The sequence below is a fragment of the Amblyomma maculatum genome, chromosome 10, assembly GCF_055883805.1.
Source record: "Amblyomma maculatum isolate TAMU_Amacu chromosome 10, ASM5588380v1, whole genome shotgun sequence".
NCBI classification, from domain to species: Eukaryota; Metazoa; Arthropoda; class Arachnida; order Ixodida; family Ixodidae; genus Amblyomma; species Amblyomma maculatum.
Window position 1 is genome coordinate 141,352,308 of NC_139353.1, and position 21,155 is coordinate 141,373,462.

General features: G+C 44.0%; 1 protein-coding gene across 1 annotated transcript; it reads left to right on the top strand.

The window, feature by feature from the left end:
• Positions 1-2,105: 2,105 nt before the first annotated feature.
• On the top strand, positions 2,106-20,221 carry LOC146177583 (cytochrome P450 2J3-like). Its single transcript, XM_084581152.1, has 5 exons — positions 2,106-2,418; positions 5,557-5,669; positions 6,306-6,561; positions 8,783-8,973; positions 19,949-20,221. Exons 1-5 carry the CDS (start codon positions 2,291-2,293, stop codon positions 20,143-20,145), a joined length of 885 nt encoding a protein of 294 aa, XP_084437278.1. The 5' UTR covers positions 2,106-2,290; the 3' UTR covers positions 20,146-20,221.
• The last annotated feature ends 934 nt before the right edge of the window (positions 20,222-21,155 follow it).

A 21,155-nucleotide genomic window follows, 5' to 3' on the forward strand; every position in this document is an offset into this window, starting at 1 on the left:
GTCTTTAGGGGTGTTATTTGGATACACTAGGAGGCTGAGAAGCAAGCCTTGTTGACTGGAAAAAATGGTATGTGCAATAATAGCGGTGAAGCAATCATTTTGATATCTGAGCGCTAAAGACAATGTTCAGTGTCATAGACTCGACTGTTCTCCTGTTGCCCTCTGTGCCGCATGTTCCACACACACGCATCCACCGGTCCTCTCGCAGCTTTCTGCAGAAGCTCTTTAGCCTTGGAGGCTTCAGCGAAGTAAGTTGATGTGGACGGCAGGCCTTTTCAGCTGCATTGTTAAAAAACACAATGAGAAGAATAAAAAATACTAGCAGTAAATAAAAGAGTACTGTGGTTCATAGAAATTGTATAAAGATAGAATTATGGTGAAGAAAGCCTCTGTAAACAGCGCACAAATAGAATAATTCACAGGGAAGTTCGCAACTGAAATTTAAGAGACAAAATGATGCAATTCTTAAAAGATATGTAACATCTTGAGAAACGTGTTAAAGTAACACAATAAAAGCAACAATCATATGCTGTTCCACAGTCTAGTAAAAAACGCCTACGACCCTAAAGAAAGGGCAAGTGGCTCTTCTCGTACCATGCGCGAGTTATTAGACCCGAAAATATGCAGAAGCATATTCTTCCTCAAACAGAATTTCTTTATCTCCTGAAATACCTTCCTAGTGGTACGTTGCAGTCTATAGAGAACAGGATATATATCATGTAACCAGAAAAGTTTCAATCTCAGAAGCTGGTGCCAAAAAAATGAACCATAAAAATAAAGAACTCTCTTGCCACTCATCCTACAACGGCGGTGCCATGCTCTCTTGAAACCTGGCCAGTTAAAAAGTAATGGGTGAGATACCATTTACTTTTCTGTCTGCCTTTTTATCAATTTTCTTAGCGCCTTCTTTTCTTTTTTTTTTAACCCTGTAACTGGGTTGGAAGTACTTTGTCGAAAGGTAGACACAAGCCAGAGGGCTGAGGAGCGTGTGAATACGACGTAATACGTTATTTATACTAACAAGCTTCTCGGTCACAGATTGCCTGCGGGAGCCACAATTCCCGAGGACATCGCTAGAGAACGAGTTTATAGTATCCGATAGCGTAGACATAGATATACACGCGAAAGAGGCGACGCAGAGCGCAGGCTTTTCGAAGGCATAACTAATCACGCTCGCTCTCTCGAGGGAAGCAAATGCATACTTGCACGACACAGACAGTCGGCGTAGCGACATAACACGTAAACGCAAGACATCTGCGTACCGAAATTGACACCGAGCAATGCAACCGACACCATTAATCATGAAAGAATTGTTTTACTAGTTCTATGAAATATGCTGTTAATTTAAACGCGCTATCGCGCACAAGGCAAATCCAATTGAAATTTTTTTTCAAATAATCATGATGAACCTTCTCGCCACGAATAGCTTCGTATTATCCTCGGAAACGAAAAAAAACTGTATATTGAAAAAAAAAGAAAAAAAGAAAGGTTTTACAGCTGAGCGCTATCAAATAGCGGCAACAAGCGCGACGACCGGAGGCTCGCACGCTGAATAATGGCGAAATCGTTGAAGTGCTTAGCTGTAGCAATATGTACACACACTGCAGTTCCAGCGTGCTTCCGTCTCTCAGGAGCATCGGCGACAAAAGTCGCTTTTCTCCACGGTAAATTTCGCAAACACGTTCTTCAGCTGATCACGAGTTTTTGAGGATCTTCAGCGACGCCGGCGCCTGCACTTCGGTCTCATAGTCCCTGGTACACTTGGATCATGTCAGAATGATGCGTGAACCGTGACAAACGCGACCACGTTTCACAAAACACTACAAATTTCGTCACAAACAAGGAACATCAATACATTTTCAAGGGACCAGTTACGCGGGACCCCACATATTTCCGCCATCTTGCCCAGTGTGGCCAGACTTCACAGCGCCCCCTGTCATTCATTAGAGTTGCGAATATTGAGGATATTTTAAGGGCTTGTTGGCAGGATTAGCCACCTAATTCCGTGTCTCGTGTAATAGATAGCTTAATAACGAAACACTTAGATTAAAGCAGCAACCTGCGAGCAATACGGCCTCCACTTGTTTTAACTCAGACCCACATTTGCTTGCAGGAGGGGTGCGAGCAGCTCGTTACTCGCATTGCCGAGGCTCAAGGGCAGCCGCTGGATCTTCTTCAACTTGTTCTTGCCAGCGCATGCAACAACATTGGCGCTCTGATATTTGGCTGCCGCTATCCTTTTGACGATTCCAAGCACCGGGAACTGGTGAACTCCGTACGAGACGAGTTCATGCTGAGTCGGAAGAAGAGCATGCTGTCCTTTTTGCCATCTACGCTCATGAATTTCGCAAAGCACCTGCCCTTCACGACAGCAGCCGCCGTGCACGGGACTATGGAGTCTATCGAAGCTTTTGTGGGGTGAGCTGCACTCATCTTTTCAGTGCACACTAAAGGCATCAAGTAGGACGATAGAACTATTGAAAAATATCCGCCCTCCGATTTTCAGTGTGCGCGGCAGGTGGTCGAACTTGTTTGACGGCCGCAATTCAAGCATGCATTAAGAATGAATCGTAATATGTCCGCCTTTGAAAAGACAATCCCAGATATGTGAAATGGGTTCTTAACCTGTTCTATTTTCATTTCATCACGGACATCGAATTTCCGAACCTTTCATAGAGGGCTGATAGCTCGCGGTCCCTGTACAAGTCTGGGAATCATTGGAAAGGAAACGACCGCCTCGAGAAGTGGACGCAGAAGGATTCGATGTTTTAAATACAATATTTTCATTATCTCGTAAAAGAAAATAAGTCTGGTTACAACTGTGCAAGGCGATATAAAGGCTAGATAGGATTTAGCATCTCGTATCGCCTTAGCTCGGTCACAGCCGACCGAATCTTGCCGTTGACAGAGTATCACCTCCATTGCTACCCGATGTGCGTAATCGGGCACAGGTGCTAAAAGTTATTACAAAGAGTGTCGTTCTCTAGAACAATTGGTGTTTTTGACTTCGGCATTGTGGCCAAAAAATTACGAGCATGCTTCTAGAAGGCGTTAGATTGCTGGTAACATGGGCTGGCTCTGATTGACCACAAGGTTGTTTGACGTCCCGAAACCAGATTACATCGAATTTACAGGAGCAGGCAGCGTGCTTAAAGCTTAAAGGGGTTTTATGTCTGGAGGCCTACCACATAATGCGTTAAGACTGAATTCTAAAGTGTGTGAATGATTTAATATAGGTACAAATTAAGGCCTTAGGTTTGAAGTGAGTGACGAACTTTATTCAGCTAACGGGCATTACAAAATTAGCCGGCAGACGGCACCACTATGACTGTTGCTTTATACCCCTAAAAGAGGAGCATATGTGTAACTCTTGCCTTTATTCTCAGCCCTTTGTTTCTTTAGGAGAAATAAAAGTTCGTGCGCAATTTTCCCAAACAATGCAGGTACTTCTACTGCTGTACAACGCTCTGTGAACATGTTCACTGACTCTTATTTCAAATCATAATGGGAATACACGTTAGCTCAGCGACTGGAAACGTAGACATCATAATGTCCTCGCAGGGACGAAGAGAGAATGTCAAATACGTACATACGTGTGCACAAATGTTAGCTGCAAACATAAAAACGTACCAAGAAGTAAGGTAAAGTCTTAAAGAGCGGGATGGCACAAATGTAATCACAGTGGTGGCGTTAACCTTCAGACCCCTAGATGGCACAGTACTGAAATGGTGCGCTGTCTTCACGTTTGCTTTCCATGCCGATAGTGCCGTAAATTTAATTGCACACAATGCATAAACACAAGCGAAACTGTCGCTACATAATTAATACACTATTAAAGCGTCGAATAAAAACGACATTGATTCATTCCCGGCAAATAATTCGAATAAAAAGTTTTCTTTGCAATATTCCTATTCTCAGCCTTACGACAAATGAGAGACTGCAGAAATGAGTTTTGCAAACAGAGCCGCCAGACATATTCTCACTCCTCATCGATCTCTTGCTAGATATCATCATCATCATCAGCCTGACTATACCCACTGCAGGGCGAAGGCCTCTCCAATTTTTTTCTCCACTTAACCCGGTGCTAGATATACACCTTTACAAAATCGCCAGTGAGCCTTCTGCGTCATGTGCAATTTCTGTGCATCTGCAATGCGTTATACTTCGATTCTCAACATGCCGCGGTCGTTCGCGTGCTGCCGAAGACAGGATCACTTAGTCTGCCTGCGAACGCCTTTGCGGCTTTTTGCAGACGAGAAACATTGTAATTTGTCCAAAATGGAATTTCACTTGAAAAAACACTACCGATAGAACGCGGTGATGGGCAATACCGGAGACAAGTGGTCGACGTGCTGGCTTGCAGGCTGAGACTCCCCCTCGATCCTTCGTTTGTGTATTTTTCTTTGAAGTCATTGTAAGTGGAAAGAAACAATAATATGGTGTCTTCACATGCACTTATATGAGTGTACTTCGCTTAAAATCAGTCTCACAGTAGTCCGTTTTCCCGCCAGGGTGGCGCAGTAGTTAGGGCGCCCGACAACTGTGCTAAAGGATATGGGAACGAATCCAGGCCTCGGGTGCCGCTTTTCGATGGCGGCGAAAAGAAAGGCGCTCGTAAACTGTGCGCTGTCAGTGCACGTTAAGAAAACATAGGTGGTCGAAATTTCCGGAGACCTTCACTACGGAGTTTCTCATAGGTTCAGTTGCTTTAGAAAGTTAAACCCCACAAAACAAACCAAATTAAAGCCATTGATCGTTTTTGTCACTAGTGGCGAATTACAAATATCCAATGACCGGCAAGCTTGTAATGCTCTTAAAGCGCGAAACGAGACAATACATTCACACCGACAGATAAATGACAAACAAAATTATCTTGAAGCACGCACCAGCATTTTGTGTGGAATGATACCTGAGAAGACTTCATTTTTGATGCTTTAGGCATCTTAGAGCTAAAATAATGTGCATCTTTTTTTATACCTTGACAAGGAATGCAAGCCATTGAAGTGGCTTAAATTTTTGAGCCGCGGAGGTTATCTTCTCATGTTCTCCCATTAAACAGGATGCGTATGCGAAACTGCGAAGTTTTATATTATTGTGCTTCGTCGAAAGCGTAATATTTGCCAGAGAAAACTTAGAGTTCCTTTTACAGAGTTTCTTCTTTTAGTTCTCACTGTCTAGAAAGATATATATTTCATTCAAGTTATGAATTATGGTGAATTAAATGAGGCGAGGTATTATGCTCACTATACGCTGCTGTGTTTCCGTACAATCCGCACAAAGTGTTGGTATGTCGTCAGCTCCAAATCTGAGACATACAGAGTGGATGGTAGGTACAGATTGGAAAAGCGCAATCGTAAAACTAGTCACGTGACCTCCCAATAAGCCAACAATTGAGTCGCATTTTCCCTACCCGGGGCAAAGTTATTAAAATGTGTTGCACTCCCAGAGGTCTGCTTTTATGATAGAGATGACTAGCTACAAACAGAGCCTTATAGTCTCCGTAAACCACTTGAACAACGTGTTAAAAGCATATGTTTGCTTTCAACTTTCCTACAGAGAGCATATCCACTGTGAGACGGGAAAAGTTGAACCTGGCAATGGTTCTTTCCTCGCGAAATACGCATTTTATGCCAATGAATCGAGACACAAAGACACCTACATTCATAACAGTGAGTATTATGAATTGTTAGAGTTATCCGCGGTCCAGAAAAAATTCTACATAGGTTTAGTGTACCGTAGCAAACGTTGGAAAGCTGAGTTGTATACTGTTTTCTACAATGCACTGTTCTAACCGGTATTTCTATCAGTTAGATTGCATGAATATTTATTCGTACACGAATAATCCTATTTATTTGCTACAAGGCGTCATTAAAGCTATAATGACATGAAATACACACTCAGGGTACCGACAGAAGCTACGTCGTAATGTATATAATATAGCTGCCCTTTGAATGCAGCGTCAGTACAGCACTATTGTTTGAAATATGGTGCAGGCAGGAAAAAGTTCTGTTCTACGTTTTACACTACACTTAAGACCTATAGCAGTTCCGGAAACCAGAAGAGGACCAAATGTAACCCTGATCAGTTTGAAGCAGTTTATTGCTTTTTCGGTACAAATTCAGGAACATAAAACATCCATACAGGAGGGAAAAGAGAAAAGGAAGACAAAAACTGAATTCATTTTCGATTTTCCGGTAAAGCTTCTCAATAGAAACAATTACAAGCGACAAAAACCTAAGCGAGTAGCTCACCATCGCAATTCGCCGCCCCGACATTAGAAGTGACAAGAATATTTTTTGGCGCAGACTCCTCCCTCAAAGGGAACGCCGTCGGTTTCCTAATCCCGGCAACCGTCACAGTGTCGGCGATGTTGATGCGGATTCTGCTTCTGGTAACCGCCAATGATGAAGTTCAAGATCGCATCCAGGGAGAAATAGAGGCTGTTGTGGGCAGTGAGCGGCAGCCCACGTGGGAGGACCGCTACGTCATGCCCTACACCATGGCGGTCATGTGGGAGGCGCAGCGGTGGCACACATTGCTTCCCTTGGGACTTCCGAGGTGGTAAGCACTTGGTACACAGTTTCTCTCTTTATGCTTCCAGCACATTGGCCTTAACATTCTTATAGTGTTGTTTTCGGTTAGGTTTCTTCCATGCTAGCATATACAAGAATATGTATTGTAGGGATATAAAGTTAAAGTGTTCAATGTGAGTGTAATAGAACCTGTAATAAACATCGTTTTTTTAAGCAGTTATTTTTCCAGCCAAAATAAAATATGAGAACAAAACTGCTCAGATTCATTGCTTCGTTTTCCACATTTCTGCAAATTTTATAAGGATGTGTTATAAATCTAGAAATTCATAATTTGTGTCGGGACATTTGTTCCGAAATTTCACTGCTTTTCGTGTGGTTATTTTATTTCTTCTTTTGTACCTTCATCTAGGTTCGGTACCCGTGCTTTATTGTCGGTTAGCATATCATTTTTGTTACGACGATATCATAAAATATGGTCGTGCTATTTGTTTTCATTTAATTTCTACAGTGAAGGTTTTATACTTTGTCGAGGTTTTAGACGTTACTGTATTTGATGTATGCTTTTTAGTAAAACCCAGAAACCGGCACTGAATCACTTTATGCTACAGAAAAAGGCAACGTAATGCATCTTTCCTTAAACAAAACAATTCTAACGATAGGGTTCTCGTAACGAAAAGGAAAGCTGCACGATTACAAATCTTTTTCAAAATAGAACGCGAACCAGACCTTACTTATGCACGGATCAAAATTCACAGAATCGGTTGGAGAGGCTTGTTTATATGAGGCGCATATCTATGACAGTTGAAAATTGTTCACGTTGATTCCTTCTCCAACCATTCTATATTATTGACTACATAGGCTATGAACAAATGTGCGCAGGGTCTAAATGAAGAAGACGGGCATCAAAGAGATCATGAGCCGCGTCATCGAGGAAGCTATCATGCATGCATCTAACTGAATTTAAAGCGTTCCGAGCTTACAGTCGGTAGCGGCTTTCTAAAAAAAAAAGTATTACTACTATGTGCTCAGGCAAAGATGACATGATACAGTTGGCTGCTTTTTTGTAATAGTTTTCTTTCTCTCCTTCTGCCCTTTCGATATATGCCGGTACTGTGTTTATGATTACACAGCGCAGGCTTAAAACTCCTATAAATCCTCTACAATCTAGCTAATAAACTTTTCCGCTGCGAAAGTGGCAACATTGCAAGAGAAGGTTCTAACTGTAGCGGCTGTTAGGCAATCTTGCTTTTGATGTTTTGGTAGACTGAATATCTCCATGTTTTATTCATTTTTCTGGTCTGGAAGCCTAATTGATATGAAGAATTACTTTTTTTTACACGGCATGGAAAGATCTGTAGGCTAAATTTATTCGATCAGTCAACTTTTATTTTTAAAACGAAATAAATGTATTGGGAGCAAAGCTCGCTTAGACCAGCAGCTTCACGTGCTAGTGTTTACAAACTACTTAATAATAATAATAATTAGTTAACAGGAAGGGAAAGGCGCAGTATCTGTCACACTTGTGTCTCTGGACACCTGAACCGCGCCGTAAGAGACGAGAGGAAGGGGGGAGTTAAAGTGGAAAGAGAGAAAGAGGAGCCCTAGTGGAGGGCTACGTAGTAATTTCAACAACCTGGGGATCTTTAACGTGCGCTGACATCGCACAGCACACGAGCGCCTCTTCGTTTCACCTCCATCGAAACGCAGACGCCGAGGTCGGGTTCGAACCCGAGAATTCCGGACAGTAGTCGGGCGTCTTACCACTGTACCACCCCGGCGGGGCATTACAAACTACTTACGTATATAATTTTGAGCACGTGGTAATGTACAATTGTTTTGCCTGACATGCAAAACATATCATCTAACACTGTTCAAAGTACCCAGGCTTAGCGTTGCTAAGAAGCGCTCGGGATTTTCTATATCCTTTTCATGGCAATTACAAATCTTTATGAAAACTAAAAAGTATCTCAAGCTCATTGGTTGCATAACGTCGATTTACCTAATAGAGACCGGCAACAGCCCCTGTACTCGGCTTAGTCATGAAAAAAGATGTGCCTTGAAAATAGTGCGTGAAGCTCCACTTGTCGAAATATGCCAGCTACATGTACACGTACATTTAAGTTGAGGGCGAAATTCGTAAAACATTTATACTTGTTTCTCGTTTTCATACTCTGCGCACAAAGCCGCGCAGAGCGTGGAACATCGCCGGGTGTTTGTGCTTTCCCGTACTGCGACAGTTATTCTTCCAGGGCCGGCCAAGACGTCGTGATAGGAAAGTATTTGGTGCCGCGAGGGTCAACCATCATCCCCAATATCTGGGCGGTTCACAATGATCCCAAACACTGGATTGAGCCGGATAAGTTCGACCCCTCGCGATTTTTGAATGAAGACGGATCCTTCGCATTGGAGAGGCTCAAGAACATACTGCCATTTTCATTTGGTAAGAAAAGTTCAGAACCGTCGCTATGTTTGTTGTGCATGAGCCGTGTTACATCAACGTGATATTCTCCTAAGTGTCCTTTGAACTGCTAAAGCATACTCTCAAATTTGCCTTGATTTCACCACATAGGATTTATCATAATTTGTTTGGCAACCAAGGGATTCCGTAAATTTCCACAAATAAACAAACATATGCGCAACTAACTCCCAGAGATTCTCATTCTTCGGGAAAGCATTCTCTTGCCCCGCTCCCCCAGTTTACATCACACGTTTTGTCGCCAATACATCTATACTGCACAGTAATTAGTAGATGTATAGATGTTTCAATCCCGAAGATTGCCACATGCAGGTGTAAACCTTGGAGCTTCAAGTTCTTAGAACACAAGCGCGCCGAGGAAATAAAACCTTTTGTTAGTAAGTGTCCACACTCCTTCAACCCTCCCTGCGCAATACCCTATTCGCTACAGCATCCATAACTTCTGCGCGTTTCTGAAAAAGAAAAATGTATACGCTAGCTGTCTCGGCATCTTTCCCTTACTGTGCCGCCGTCATGCAGTCCGCATCAGATGGTGCGTCTTCCTAAAGCGCACCATGCCCTCTCCTCTCCCCAGTATTTACGTTAACACCTCGACCACGGCCGCTCGATGGAAGTGCACTAGGTCGATGGAAGCGCACTAGGTGCGGCCTGCTACGTCGCCCGAAACCGGCGGGAGGCGCCTACTTCCCGTCGCCGCCGCCGCGGCGCCACCGTTCGGGGACAGCCGCGCGCGGAGAGCTGCGCCTGGCTGCGCTTTCAGGGAGGCGTCGGCGTGGTAGAAGCCTTTTATTTTAAGGATATAAGAGCTCCGCTTCACACAATTAGGCAACACGAATTAGTATATACTGTCATGTCTAGTGTGACCATGTCGGCACCTAGCGCTTGCTCGGCAACGATGTATACTGGAGTGTACCCCGAAAAACTTAATGTGACGGTGGGTCAAGGCCACTCGATTGGAGAGCTTGCATTACCGTGATGTTGCATTCGGATCAAGTTGTTTGTCACACGAAAATGTCACCCGGCTGTGAACAATTCGAAGTTGTTCAGCTGCCATGGTAGCCTAATGCATAACCACTTAACTATGTCGCGAATTCCGTGGGTCATTTTCATACCATTTACTCATTCCTGCATACAGCTTTTATAGACAAATTTATGTAAACCTGTTCTAAGCTGACAGCGCTATCCGATAAAAATATATTTTCCTACTGTGAGCAACCTCTGTGAAAATACATGTAACTAACCTTTCTATCTCATTCTGACAAATGTTACGTTGGAAATATGAAGATGTTTGTTAGGTTAAATCTACATGATAACCTGCAATCTTCGACTCAGTTGGAGACCTTAGACTTTTTACGCCAGAAGGCTATCCATCATGGCTCCTCGCATTTTGCATCACCAAACTAAGCGCGCTTCATAGAGCCGGTCTGCCTCAAGGTGTTATGTATATGCGCCGAAAGTTTTTATTACCATTTTTATTCGCAGCTCGCAAACCCGTGCAATTTTTGCAGGTTTGTAATTTTCAATGGAAGAACGCGCATCGAGTGTTCCTGTTGTGAAACTCTTAGCTGCGATCACAAGAATGTTCACGCTTCAGAGCGCAACTGCAGCCGAGATTCAGCGAGCAGCCGAGTACGTTTATTAAATGGCCACACAAAGAAGGAAGAAAATTACCAATCGCAGATGGAAAACCTTTCATGAGAGAGGTTTATGCCATAGCCATAAATGTCGTTCCACTGTTGAGTTCACATTTCCAGCCCAGCTCGCAGTCAGTGGGTGCCGCAACTTAACCATATCTTGCATAGCGCCTCAGCATGGGCACGATCATTGTTTTCATAGATTAGCTACAGGCACTGTGTACAGTGAGAAAAGAATGATGGAATCAAAAGTTTACACAGCTTGCTACTTCACCGGACCTCTTCAGACTTCATCATCCTGTTGATGAAGGTGCACGTAAGCTGTCAAAGCTTGATTACTTTCTTTGCGGGGTACATCAAGCCTCCATTGTCTTTGGTTTTCATCAACCTGTAACTGGTTCAGTTGACATATTTCCTGCAACAGGCTTTTGCATGACTGACATGCCGCCTCAAAACCATCGCCAAATATCGCATAAATTAAGCAACAACCTGGTAGTGATAAACAAAACTTGGGGTTCTTAAATCTCCTTGCAGAGCCTCGTTAGAGTACCCGCTCTTTGCTACCTGCTTATTCACCGTCTCTCGTAATTGCTGCCTCTGTCGCATATATCATTAGAATGCAGCCTTAAGCCACCGCATTATATGAAATAGCACCCTACACATAGCTGTACAAAGCCCCTTTTTACTGAAGCCGTACGAACATGCCCTATAAGAGTATAGTGTGCCTGACTTGGGATCTAAGGGTCCCACTTTCAATAATTCCCATTTCACCCTTACATCATATTGACTCTCCGATTTGGCAACCACATTGAACATGTCGTGTTCTCAATGCGCCAAAGGTGTCTGGCCATATCACCAACGAACGTGCCTCTTACCAGAGAGGTATTTTTTCAACTTTCCGCCGACAGAGCGGGCGCCGGATTTTCTGTGGAACGGGGCTTTTCAGTTTATCGCATCGGCTCAAACAGTCCCAAGAGAATACACAAATGTTGTATGCACAGACTACTTTGCCTGCAAGGCCACTCAGACTAGCGCGGCAAAATATAGAACAAATTCTATGCTTATATAAAAAAAAAACGCTTCGTACCGTTTTCTGATATGTCCTCGCAGCATAACCTGCGAGAAAAGCTTCTGGTGCCACCTCATCATGTTCATCTGCTTCACAACACATCGGTAAAAATCTTAGTTTACTGGCCAGCTTTATGGTACCTAAATAGGTTAAACAACGTGACGGGTACACAGGAAAAGAGGACGACACAACTAGCGCGGTTGTGCCGCCTCTTCTCCTATGTTCCCGTCACGTTGTTTGTACTGTTAACCTATAATTTATCACCAACAAGTCCAATCTGCTGCCCCTTGTAGAAAATTCAATGGCAGCTGATAGGGCATTATGCTTCAGCATCTGGACTTTCAACCTCAGCGCCGCTTTCATTTCAAAGGAAGCGAGTGCATTTCCACTCCTTGCTACTGCCTTTGCCTGAAGCGAGCTCAGCAGATAAAATTTCAGGGTCTCTTAGATGTCTCTTAAGCGGAGAACGGCGAAAGCCTACCCTTGTCTTATCATTTGCCTCTCATCGTTTGCCACAGTTCATTTCAAGCCGTCGTTTGATATATTGGTCGTTTCCCAGTCATGATGCGTCTGCCTGCGTAGTCATTGTAGCCCTTACCACTCATAACTAAGAAGGTTACTCATTTATAATCAGCAGTGGTCATTAAAGGTCATCCTTTCACATATTGGTAATTTCATAGTCATTAGCAGTAATGATGAGTCATGCCTAGCTATTATAGTCATCACCGCACATCGCTAAGCACTTGTACTCATTTCTAATCAATTGTGGTCATTACATGCCATAGTTTGATATACTGGTCATTACAAATCATTTTAGTCATTATTACCCGTTATTAGTCATTAGCATTAGTCATTACCTCTATCAATGTCTATTTATAACTTTTATTGATTACCTATCACCATCAATAATTTTCATTCCTAATCTCCCTCTTTGCACGTCCGCTTTTGCGACAGACACACCAGTGCACAGATGCGACGCACAGATTACAGCCACAGCTTCTGCGCACAAATTTTCGCTCCATGAGCCTAGAATGGCTTTCGCCTTAAAAAACAAACGCATCCCGTCTAAACGTTAACGTGTTTGCACACGCGCACACAAAAAAAAGTGTGCGTTTACCACGCAGACACGAGGCGAACGCGTCCAGAAAGCAAGCAAGCCGCGCGCTCAGAGCCGGCGACCCCGGCGGCGACGTGTCCCCGAACGGTGGCGCCCTCAGCAGAAATAGCGGGCGCATCTGTAAACTTCCCAAGGACGCGCTTGCCCATTGACGGCGGCGCGACGCAGCAGGCCGCACCCAGTGCGCTTCCATCGAGAGGCCGTGCCTCGACTCAGCCTCTACTGTCTCTCGACTATTTCGACGCGGCAACTGCAGCGGTTTCAGCAACCCTTGGTGATGATTTGTGCTTTTTCTTCTCAACTTCGCTTCCCGGAGTTTATTTCGCGCCACCAATGAAGCGCATTCAAAACTATTGCGAACACCACCTTCGGTGTGCACTTCGAAATAAATGCTCTATGTAAGAGACTGGAACATTGTTCCTTTCTTCTTTGGACCAATAAGCGTGCATCACATGTCACTTATTTCGCTTAAGGAACACCAATGCCTTCTCAGTTAAACCCCTTGCAGTTATCGGAAAGTGCCTAAAAGATAATTGATCATGAGCTCTTTCTCCAGATAACTTTTGAGGCTCACAATTTTTTTGCATATAACAGTGTACTTATATTTCTTGTCATTGTAATGGGAATTACAGTTTCATAATACAAACATTGCTCTGTCAGTTTTTATGGCGACCTTCATCGACACTTTGAAGCAGTCGTTTAGCAGGATGTTAACAAAGCCTTAAAATAAAGCACCCTATAAGCGTTCATTGCGATGAGGGCGTTTCTTTCCTAAATTCGGCTCAAATGATCCTCGTATTAGTGTATCAAAGAGTATCGCCATTAAAGCAAGAGAAAGCATTAGTTCGCGACCAAGGCGCCTGTAGCATCCACAATGAAGGTGCATATGCTTTATCATTTGGAATAGGTTTGTTCATTCATATTCTGTATATTCTAGGCATCTTAACTGTAGCCCAAACAGCATAGCTGCATAAAAGGCAATCGCGGTTGACAGTGTAAACCAAAGGACATACTAAATTGCTCTTCTGCTTATCGCGCCCTGTCGTAACTAAGCCTCGAATGCAATTACGACGTCTCGAGTTTTCATACAACGCTGCTATTTGCGTTTCCAGCATGTCGGTAGAATTTGAGCCAATAGAGCGCAGCTCTATCGCCTATCTCTCTGCATTTTCCAGTAGTTTTTGAGCTATGAATCAAGATATTTACCGAAGGAAAGCCCCAACGCAAATAACGTAGTTCCGTACAGACTTGTAACCGTTACAGAAAATGAGCAACCGATTGCAATTACAATTACTTCATGCGAAATATAATCGATTACATTCGTCAGTTACAGCCCCTCAAAAGGAACTGAACAATTACAAAAAAGTAATAGATTATATTTAAATTACTTTTCCTACGACCGTTTAGTCAAATAACAGAAGTGTACAGAGACGACAGAGAAACAGCGGATAGAGTGATGTACCGTTAAACACTGTTACTTTTCGAGAGCAGCTGTTTTTTCATGTTATCGTCCCTATTCTTCCCGCCATTCTTCATGAAGAGGTCCACCCCTACGCTTAACACTCTCTCCAATATATGCACTGAAAGGAAGGGCAGTATTATAATGAGTGTAAACCTCGCGCTCCAGCGCGTGCTTGCGCAAGGCTTCGAGGCTGGTGGCTAAAGGAGCTCACCACAATCAACGCAAAATTTTGAGGAAATGTAAAGGAAACAACGGATCCGAAGACCTTTCTCTTTCTGCGGACGGGAAAATAGTCCCGTCTTGCAGAAATTAGTTTTCTTATTAAACGTATTATATAGCCGACATTGGTATTTTAGGGTATATTTCTAATCTAACTGCAACTTTCAACATTAGGAAGTAAAGAAAAAAAAGCGGTTTTCTTGAATGAAACAAATTTGTAATGCATGTATTGCTACAAAAATTGGCAATGGCTTAGCTCTGTTATGCCAGAATATACGTAGCGAGAGGTATGTTTCTCCGGCTGAGCTTGAGGTGGTCATGTATGTTTAGCAATGAGAGACATATCTTTTATTCATTTGCTTGATAGAGATGAGAGACTGATCGATGATCTGTGAAGTAGCATACAGGTGTCTCAATTTTCTCTATCCGGTATTTTGATTTGGTAGAGTCTCGAAGAGAGTCTGTCATGAAAAACAAGGAGAGCGGGGCCGACACTGCGCGGCGTAGAAGACGAGAGAAACTCATGTCGTCGGACCCCGAGGTAGTTGCCTGACATTTAGCCGTTGAGGCAAGTAAGATCGAGAGGCGCAAGGCCAAGAGAGATGCGAAGACGCCGCAGCTAAGAGAAGAGCGCATCGCCAAGCGCAGACGCCAGGACGCGGAGAGGAAACAGCGGCGTGCCTTGCCCTACTGGAAGACCGATGCGAACAGGTGGAGACGTCCGTAGATGAGGACGTGAATGGCCGTCTCATGACCTATCACGTGATCACGCTGTTCCCCGCGCACGTTTGAAGCGGAATTCACGAACAACCAATTTGGCATTGCTTGCGACGTGTGTGAACGACTGTGGCATAAGGAGCACTTGATGCCGGTGGGTAGTGGCATGCGTGAAACGCTTGCTTTGTCCTACCCGAGTGGCGTGAGGGCGAAACTGTGACGAGTGTTTCTGCGACGTGTAGAAACTTCCTGCAAACCATAAAATACACTATGTTCTACCTTGACTTGGACAGTAATCCCAGAACACATATCATGCAATGGAGCTCAACCATCGATTTGGTATACCAAAGACTAACCGACAAGTCTACATGTTCTCAGTATCGTTCTTGCCTGTGGAGAGACCCTTTCCTTGAGAAATTGCATATTGCTGTTTTCGAAGGGCAATCTCCACCTCTTCAGCCCTGTGAGCTAAGCTCGTCCCAACCTAGCCGCTTATTCTTAGACTTTGTTAATCTGAAACTACCGCAACCATAACATGCCTGTCGTCAAACTCGGCGGAGTCGACATATATTAATCTTCTGCAGCGTTTCCTCCCTTTTCTTCCTTCTTTCTTGGTGATGCTCTGGATGCATATTTCGTGGCCGCAGGGGGATTTTTAGTCGCTTCCTGACTTCCATCGGGACATCCGTCATCTGGTCGACTTGGCTTTCGTATCGAATGCCTAGTTTCAGCAGTATGCTTCTTCCCGTCCGGGACTTTGACAGCCTTTCGTAATGGGAGCTTTGATTGGCCTCTCTCACATCTTCCAGCATATTGTGCACACCTATAGCTTCATGAGCTGGTTCGTAGATGTACTTATGGGGAGACCAAGGGCTGTTTTAATGCTCTTCCTGATGATTGCTTCAGTCTTAGCTTTCTCGCAGGTAGGTGATCGTGCTGTAGAGAAACGCATGCACAAGTCTTAGAAGGTTTGCTTCTCTCATGCCCGATTTGCTATTTGCGATGCGTCTAATTAAACGTATCGTTTGTTGAGCGCAGCCTTCGAGTTTCTTTATAACTTCTCCGTCATGACCGGTTTCCTGCAGCCACATATCTAGGATCCTAATCGTGTCCACTCTGGCTATAGGAATTTCGTCTGCCTTCAGTTCGATTCTCGGTTGTTCTTTGTCAAATCTGCTGCGTGGTGGCTGGCACACGAGCATCTCGAACTTTTCGGGAGAGCATTTCAGGCATCTAAGGGTTACGTCTTCTTCAACAGTTTTCACAGATGCCTGAAGGATGTCTCCAATTTGTCCATCACTACCTCCAGTGGTCCAGACTGTGATGTCGTCTGTGTAGAGGCTGTGGTTTGGCCCCTAAATTTCTTCTAGCTTTGATGAAATACCTTTTTTTCATTATGATCATTGTATCGCTGCAGCCCTCTAGCTTGTACAAGAGAGCTACCTACCCAAAAGCAGCTGCGCGATTGTGCCGGCTTCACCCCCTTCTAGTTGTTTTTAAGTCTAAAAAGAAATTGCTCACTAGTAATCAATTACGTAGAAAGTAATTGATTTATCCAAAACATTACCCAAGAGTTACCCAAAAAATAACCGATTAATTACAAAATGACATAAAAATGTAATTACTTACAAGTAATCATTACTTGTAATCCGGACGTGCAAGTCTGGTTCCATCAATCAGTGTTCTTGCGGAGGTGTCACTTCAGGCTCTATGACGAAGCAGAGGTCCTGCAAGATGCTGCTCTCTCAAATTAGAGAAAGTATCTGCCATCTGCGACCCCACTCAACGTAAATAAATCTATTGAACTTTCTCAAATCTGCGCCGTTCGAGTCATCTACTCATATTACTTGTACTCCACCTGTGTTACTTAGACAAAATACGTGCCTAGCTAACCTCCAACAACGCCGTATTGTTGCAAACTATGTTTGTACCACAAGATGTATCACAACTTTTCTTATAACTGCCCTATCCTGCCTGCTTATCGTTCTTCAGTCCGCAAAAGCCACCTCGAGGCCGTTTATCCACCTCCTGCTTGCATCATTACCCACCTTCACTCGTTTATCCAAACAGTTCGTAACTGGAACAAGCTTCCCACAAATGCCATTCTTCATGCAAAGCCGGACCATTTTAATAAAGCCATGGAGACATCGTTTTATTAACACAAGGTTGCTCTTTACTAGGCGGTCAAGGCTAACCATGGCTGGGAAAGAGAGCAATGGTTAGCCTTGACCGCCTAGTAAAGAGCAGAGAGTCTGTCAACCAAGATCCGTATAACTCGTGCTATGGTCTTTCCAATTGTGATGTATGGATGCGAGAGTTGGACTGTGAAGAAGGCTGACCGCCGAAGAATTGACGCGTTTGAATTGTGGTGCTGGCGGAGACTCTTGAGAGTTCCTTGGACTGCCAGAAGATCAAATCAGTCGGTATTGTCGACCATAAACCCTGACTGCTCATTGGAGGGTCAAATTCTAAAGTTAAAGCTCAGATACTTTGGTCATCTGATGAGAAGAGAGGGGTCGCTGGAGAAAGATGTGATGTTGAGAAAGGTTCAAGGTCAACGGAGAATGGGTAGGCAGCGAACGCGATGGTTAGATGGCATCCTCGAGGCGCTGCAGATGAAGTTATGTGATGTTAGGAAGATAGTGAGGGACCGGAAGGCGTGGCGTGACATGGTCTATAGAGTCACGAAGGGTCGGACACGACTGAACGACTGAACTGACTGACTGACTGCTTGCTCACCCCTCATGCAAAGCCCTCACCCAAGGGCCCTTGAGGTATTTGAAATAAATAAAAAACAAATAATACCTTAGGCGCCCGTCCACAAATAACGCCAGCGCTCAATCGTATGTTCGTATGTGACGGTATTTTGAATGTCATTGCTTTAGTGATAATTTCAGCATGTTGGTTTTTGAAGGATGCTATTTTAACAAGTGGCACGTCATTTGTGAAGCAAAGAGGCTGTCAATAAGCCTGCTTGTAAGGCGCTAACGTTCACGCTATTAAGTGTCAATAGCCTAAATTAAATACAGGCTCCCGTTGATTAATGGTTTCGCGCTGGAGTTAGCACACATTAGAGATAAAGCTCCAATCTATAACAGTTTGCCTCGCCGCTATGTCCCAGCAGGCAAACGGATATGGCGACGCGGTAATACTGCGTCCTTGTCCTATGAAGAACTTTTGACTCTGCGGTCTGGCAGCCGGTGTTCTATCTTTGGAGAGGAGGACCCCAGACATAGATATGATACCCCGCTTAACCGAACCGTACTAACCTGCCTGCGCGTACTACTATTGCATACGGAATAGGAATGCAAGAGGTCTAAAAGGCCAAGTTCCCCTCACCCTCCCATCTTAAATCACAAGTCTCAGCTGCCAGGTCATGCCGACAGGCTATGCCGCGTGGTTCAGTGAGGTAGCACAAGCCCCACGACCAGTCAGTGTCACTTCGCAGTTACAGTTAAAACTCGATTTAACGAACTTGAGGGGAGTCGCGAAATATTTCGCCAAATCAGGAACTTCGTTAAATCGAGGAAGGCGTCTTAGTCACGTAATCTGATAAAGTCTATTATTATACGGTGTCGCTGTATCAAGGAAGTACCGAGGCATCATTCTTGCGAAGCGTAAATGAAAATGAAACCCTGCTTTTCAAGGACTTAACAGCCAATTTAAACGAATGCCAGGGAAGCTTTACTGTTACGTCATCTTTAAATGCAATACCAACTTGTCCGCTATGCTATGTTGCTACAATGAAATTGCGGCCCGCGCAACCACCGACAACGATAGCTCGTATGAAAAAAAAAACAATTTTTACCTCGGCAAGAAGGGTCCCAGGGGACTAAATTCCTTTCCCAGAAAATACATCGCTAATCTTTGCTTGTTTGCGGTTTGTAAGCAACATCTGCCAGGATCTTTTATGCGTTCTTTTCTCATGTGTTCCGGCAGACAGTCGCCGCATATTAAGGGCAACCATATATATGTCCCGGTGTTGGTTTGCACCGCTGCCGACACCGGGTCGACGGGCCGGCTTGCTATCGCTGGCGAAATGTCGTGAATTAAAATATTTAAAACTCGGGTTTCGCACCGCGAAGTTTGACAAAGCGGGATTTATTTGCTGCACGGTGGCACCGTTGGCTCACAGCCAATACATTCTTGAGCGCTTTGTACAAAATAGACCAAAAATGGACATTTCTACCTTCATTTTTTCAGAAAAAGATTCGTTAAATCGGGACGGATAGCGAAATTAGTTTCGTTATTTGGAGTTGCTGAAAGCGTTGGACCATATAAGCTTCTGAGGGGGATCCGTATATCTTCGTTAAATCAGGACTTTCGTTAAATCGGGTTTCGCTAAATTGAGTATTGACTGTACCACCTGCTAGAGTTAGTATCATGATTTTTCGCTCTCAATGCCTAATCTATAATTATAATGATGATAATAATATCCTGTCGCCGCAGTTGCAGTTTCGTGCATTAAATGGTACACCAGTGCAAGTGAACCAACCTCTCCTGCCACATTCAGCAATTACATTGATACCAAGCTTCCGTGAGTACGGTAAAAAAAATGGTAAATTGTCGCCTATGCTTTCAAATAGTTCCATAGACGTTGCCGCCTTCGCCTGCTATCCCTATGCTTTCCCTGACTACACACAGCCTTCTCGGAGGTAATAAATTATGCGAAGACGTTCTCTTCATTAATGTCGATCGTATTTTATTTACTTTTTCTTCAGGAAAGAGGAGTTGCCCTGGACAGACGTTAGCCTCGCTGGAGATCTTTGTGTACGTGACACGAATGCTTCAGAAGTTCCGCATCGTTCCGCAAGTGGGAAGCGTACTTGACGCAAGAATCGGCGACGACGTCATCATGGAGCCAGGCCGTCACATGTTGCGTTGCATACCACGAACCCCCTCATCCCACTTTCCCTAAAGCTGATACTCGACAATACGATCAGAGTAAACAATCTTGTTTTGCTTTTTAAATAAATTCACTGCAGTTGCCATGGCATAACGTAAATACGTCCATCATTACAGGTGCGTCGTTATGAAACTCTGCTGCGTTTGTAAACCTATGCGAAGGACGTGTTACCGCCAAACTAAGGCGGTAAGGAGACAAGGAACATAAATTGAGTAACAGCATTTCTGGCACAAGTGTAGTCCTTAACATATCCTAAAGCCACTATCGACATTTTTCTTTTTTTACTTTAGATATTGGACTTTAGCTGGTGCTGCTGGTTGTATGGCTGGCGTTGGTCTTTTATGAAGCTAACTCAGTTAGCGGATAGAAGGGGCCTAACTGTTGTTATTAAGCACTGAACACACTCCGAAAATCTAGAGCGCTCTTTAGGAAATATTTATGTAAATATTCGCAAAATGTCTCAGTAAACCTAAGGTTCTTTTTTTAATCGTTTTTTATTATGTACAGGTTGATTTAGCGGTGGACGCGTAGCACACAGCAATACTTTATGATGACGAATTGATGACACAAACAGATACACAATAACTTCTTTTTTGAATAAAACTCCACAGGGACAGAGAGAGAAAGAGGGACGTCAGCTCATTATGTACAAATCTTTCACGCTCTGCTGATATCTTCCTAAAAGCCGGGAACATCTGCTGCGGTTGTCACGACATCAAGAAAATCCGGACATCAGCATGCTACAAGCTTTTCCTCGTTCTCGTCCCATATCTCTCGAAGCGAACGGCGGCGCTTGGGAAGGGCTTAGGCGCAGCCGACCGAGCTACATATATATGCTACGTCTCTCTGTTACTTTTAAGGCGAAAGCCTTAAATGGCTCATGCCTCGCCAGCGTGTCCGTCCATGTGTGCGCTAGCAGTGTTCCACTTCTCGATATTCCGCGCGATACCACGGGATTCAACTTGATAAGCTTCCTGACGTCATCAGAAAAATAAAATTCCTGTCTCCACCGGGAATTGAAA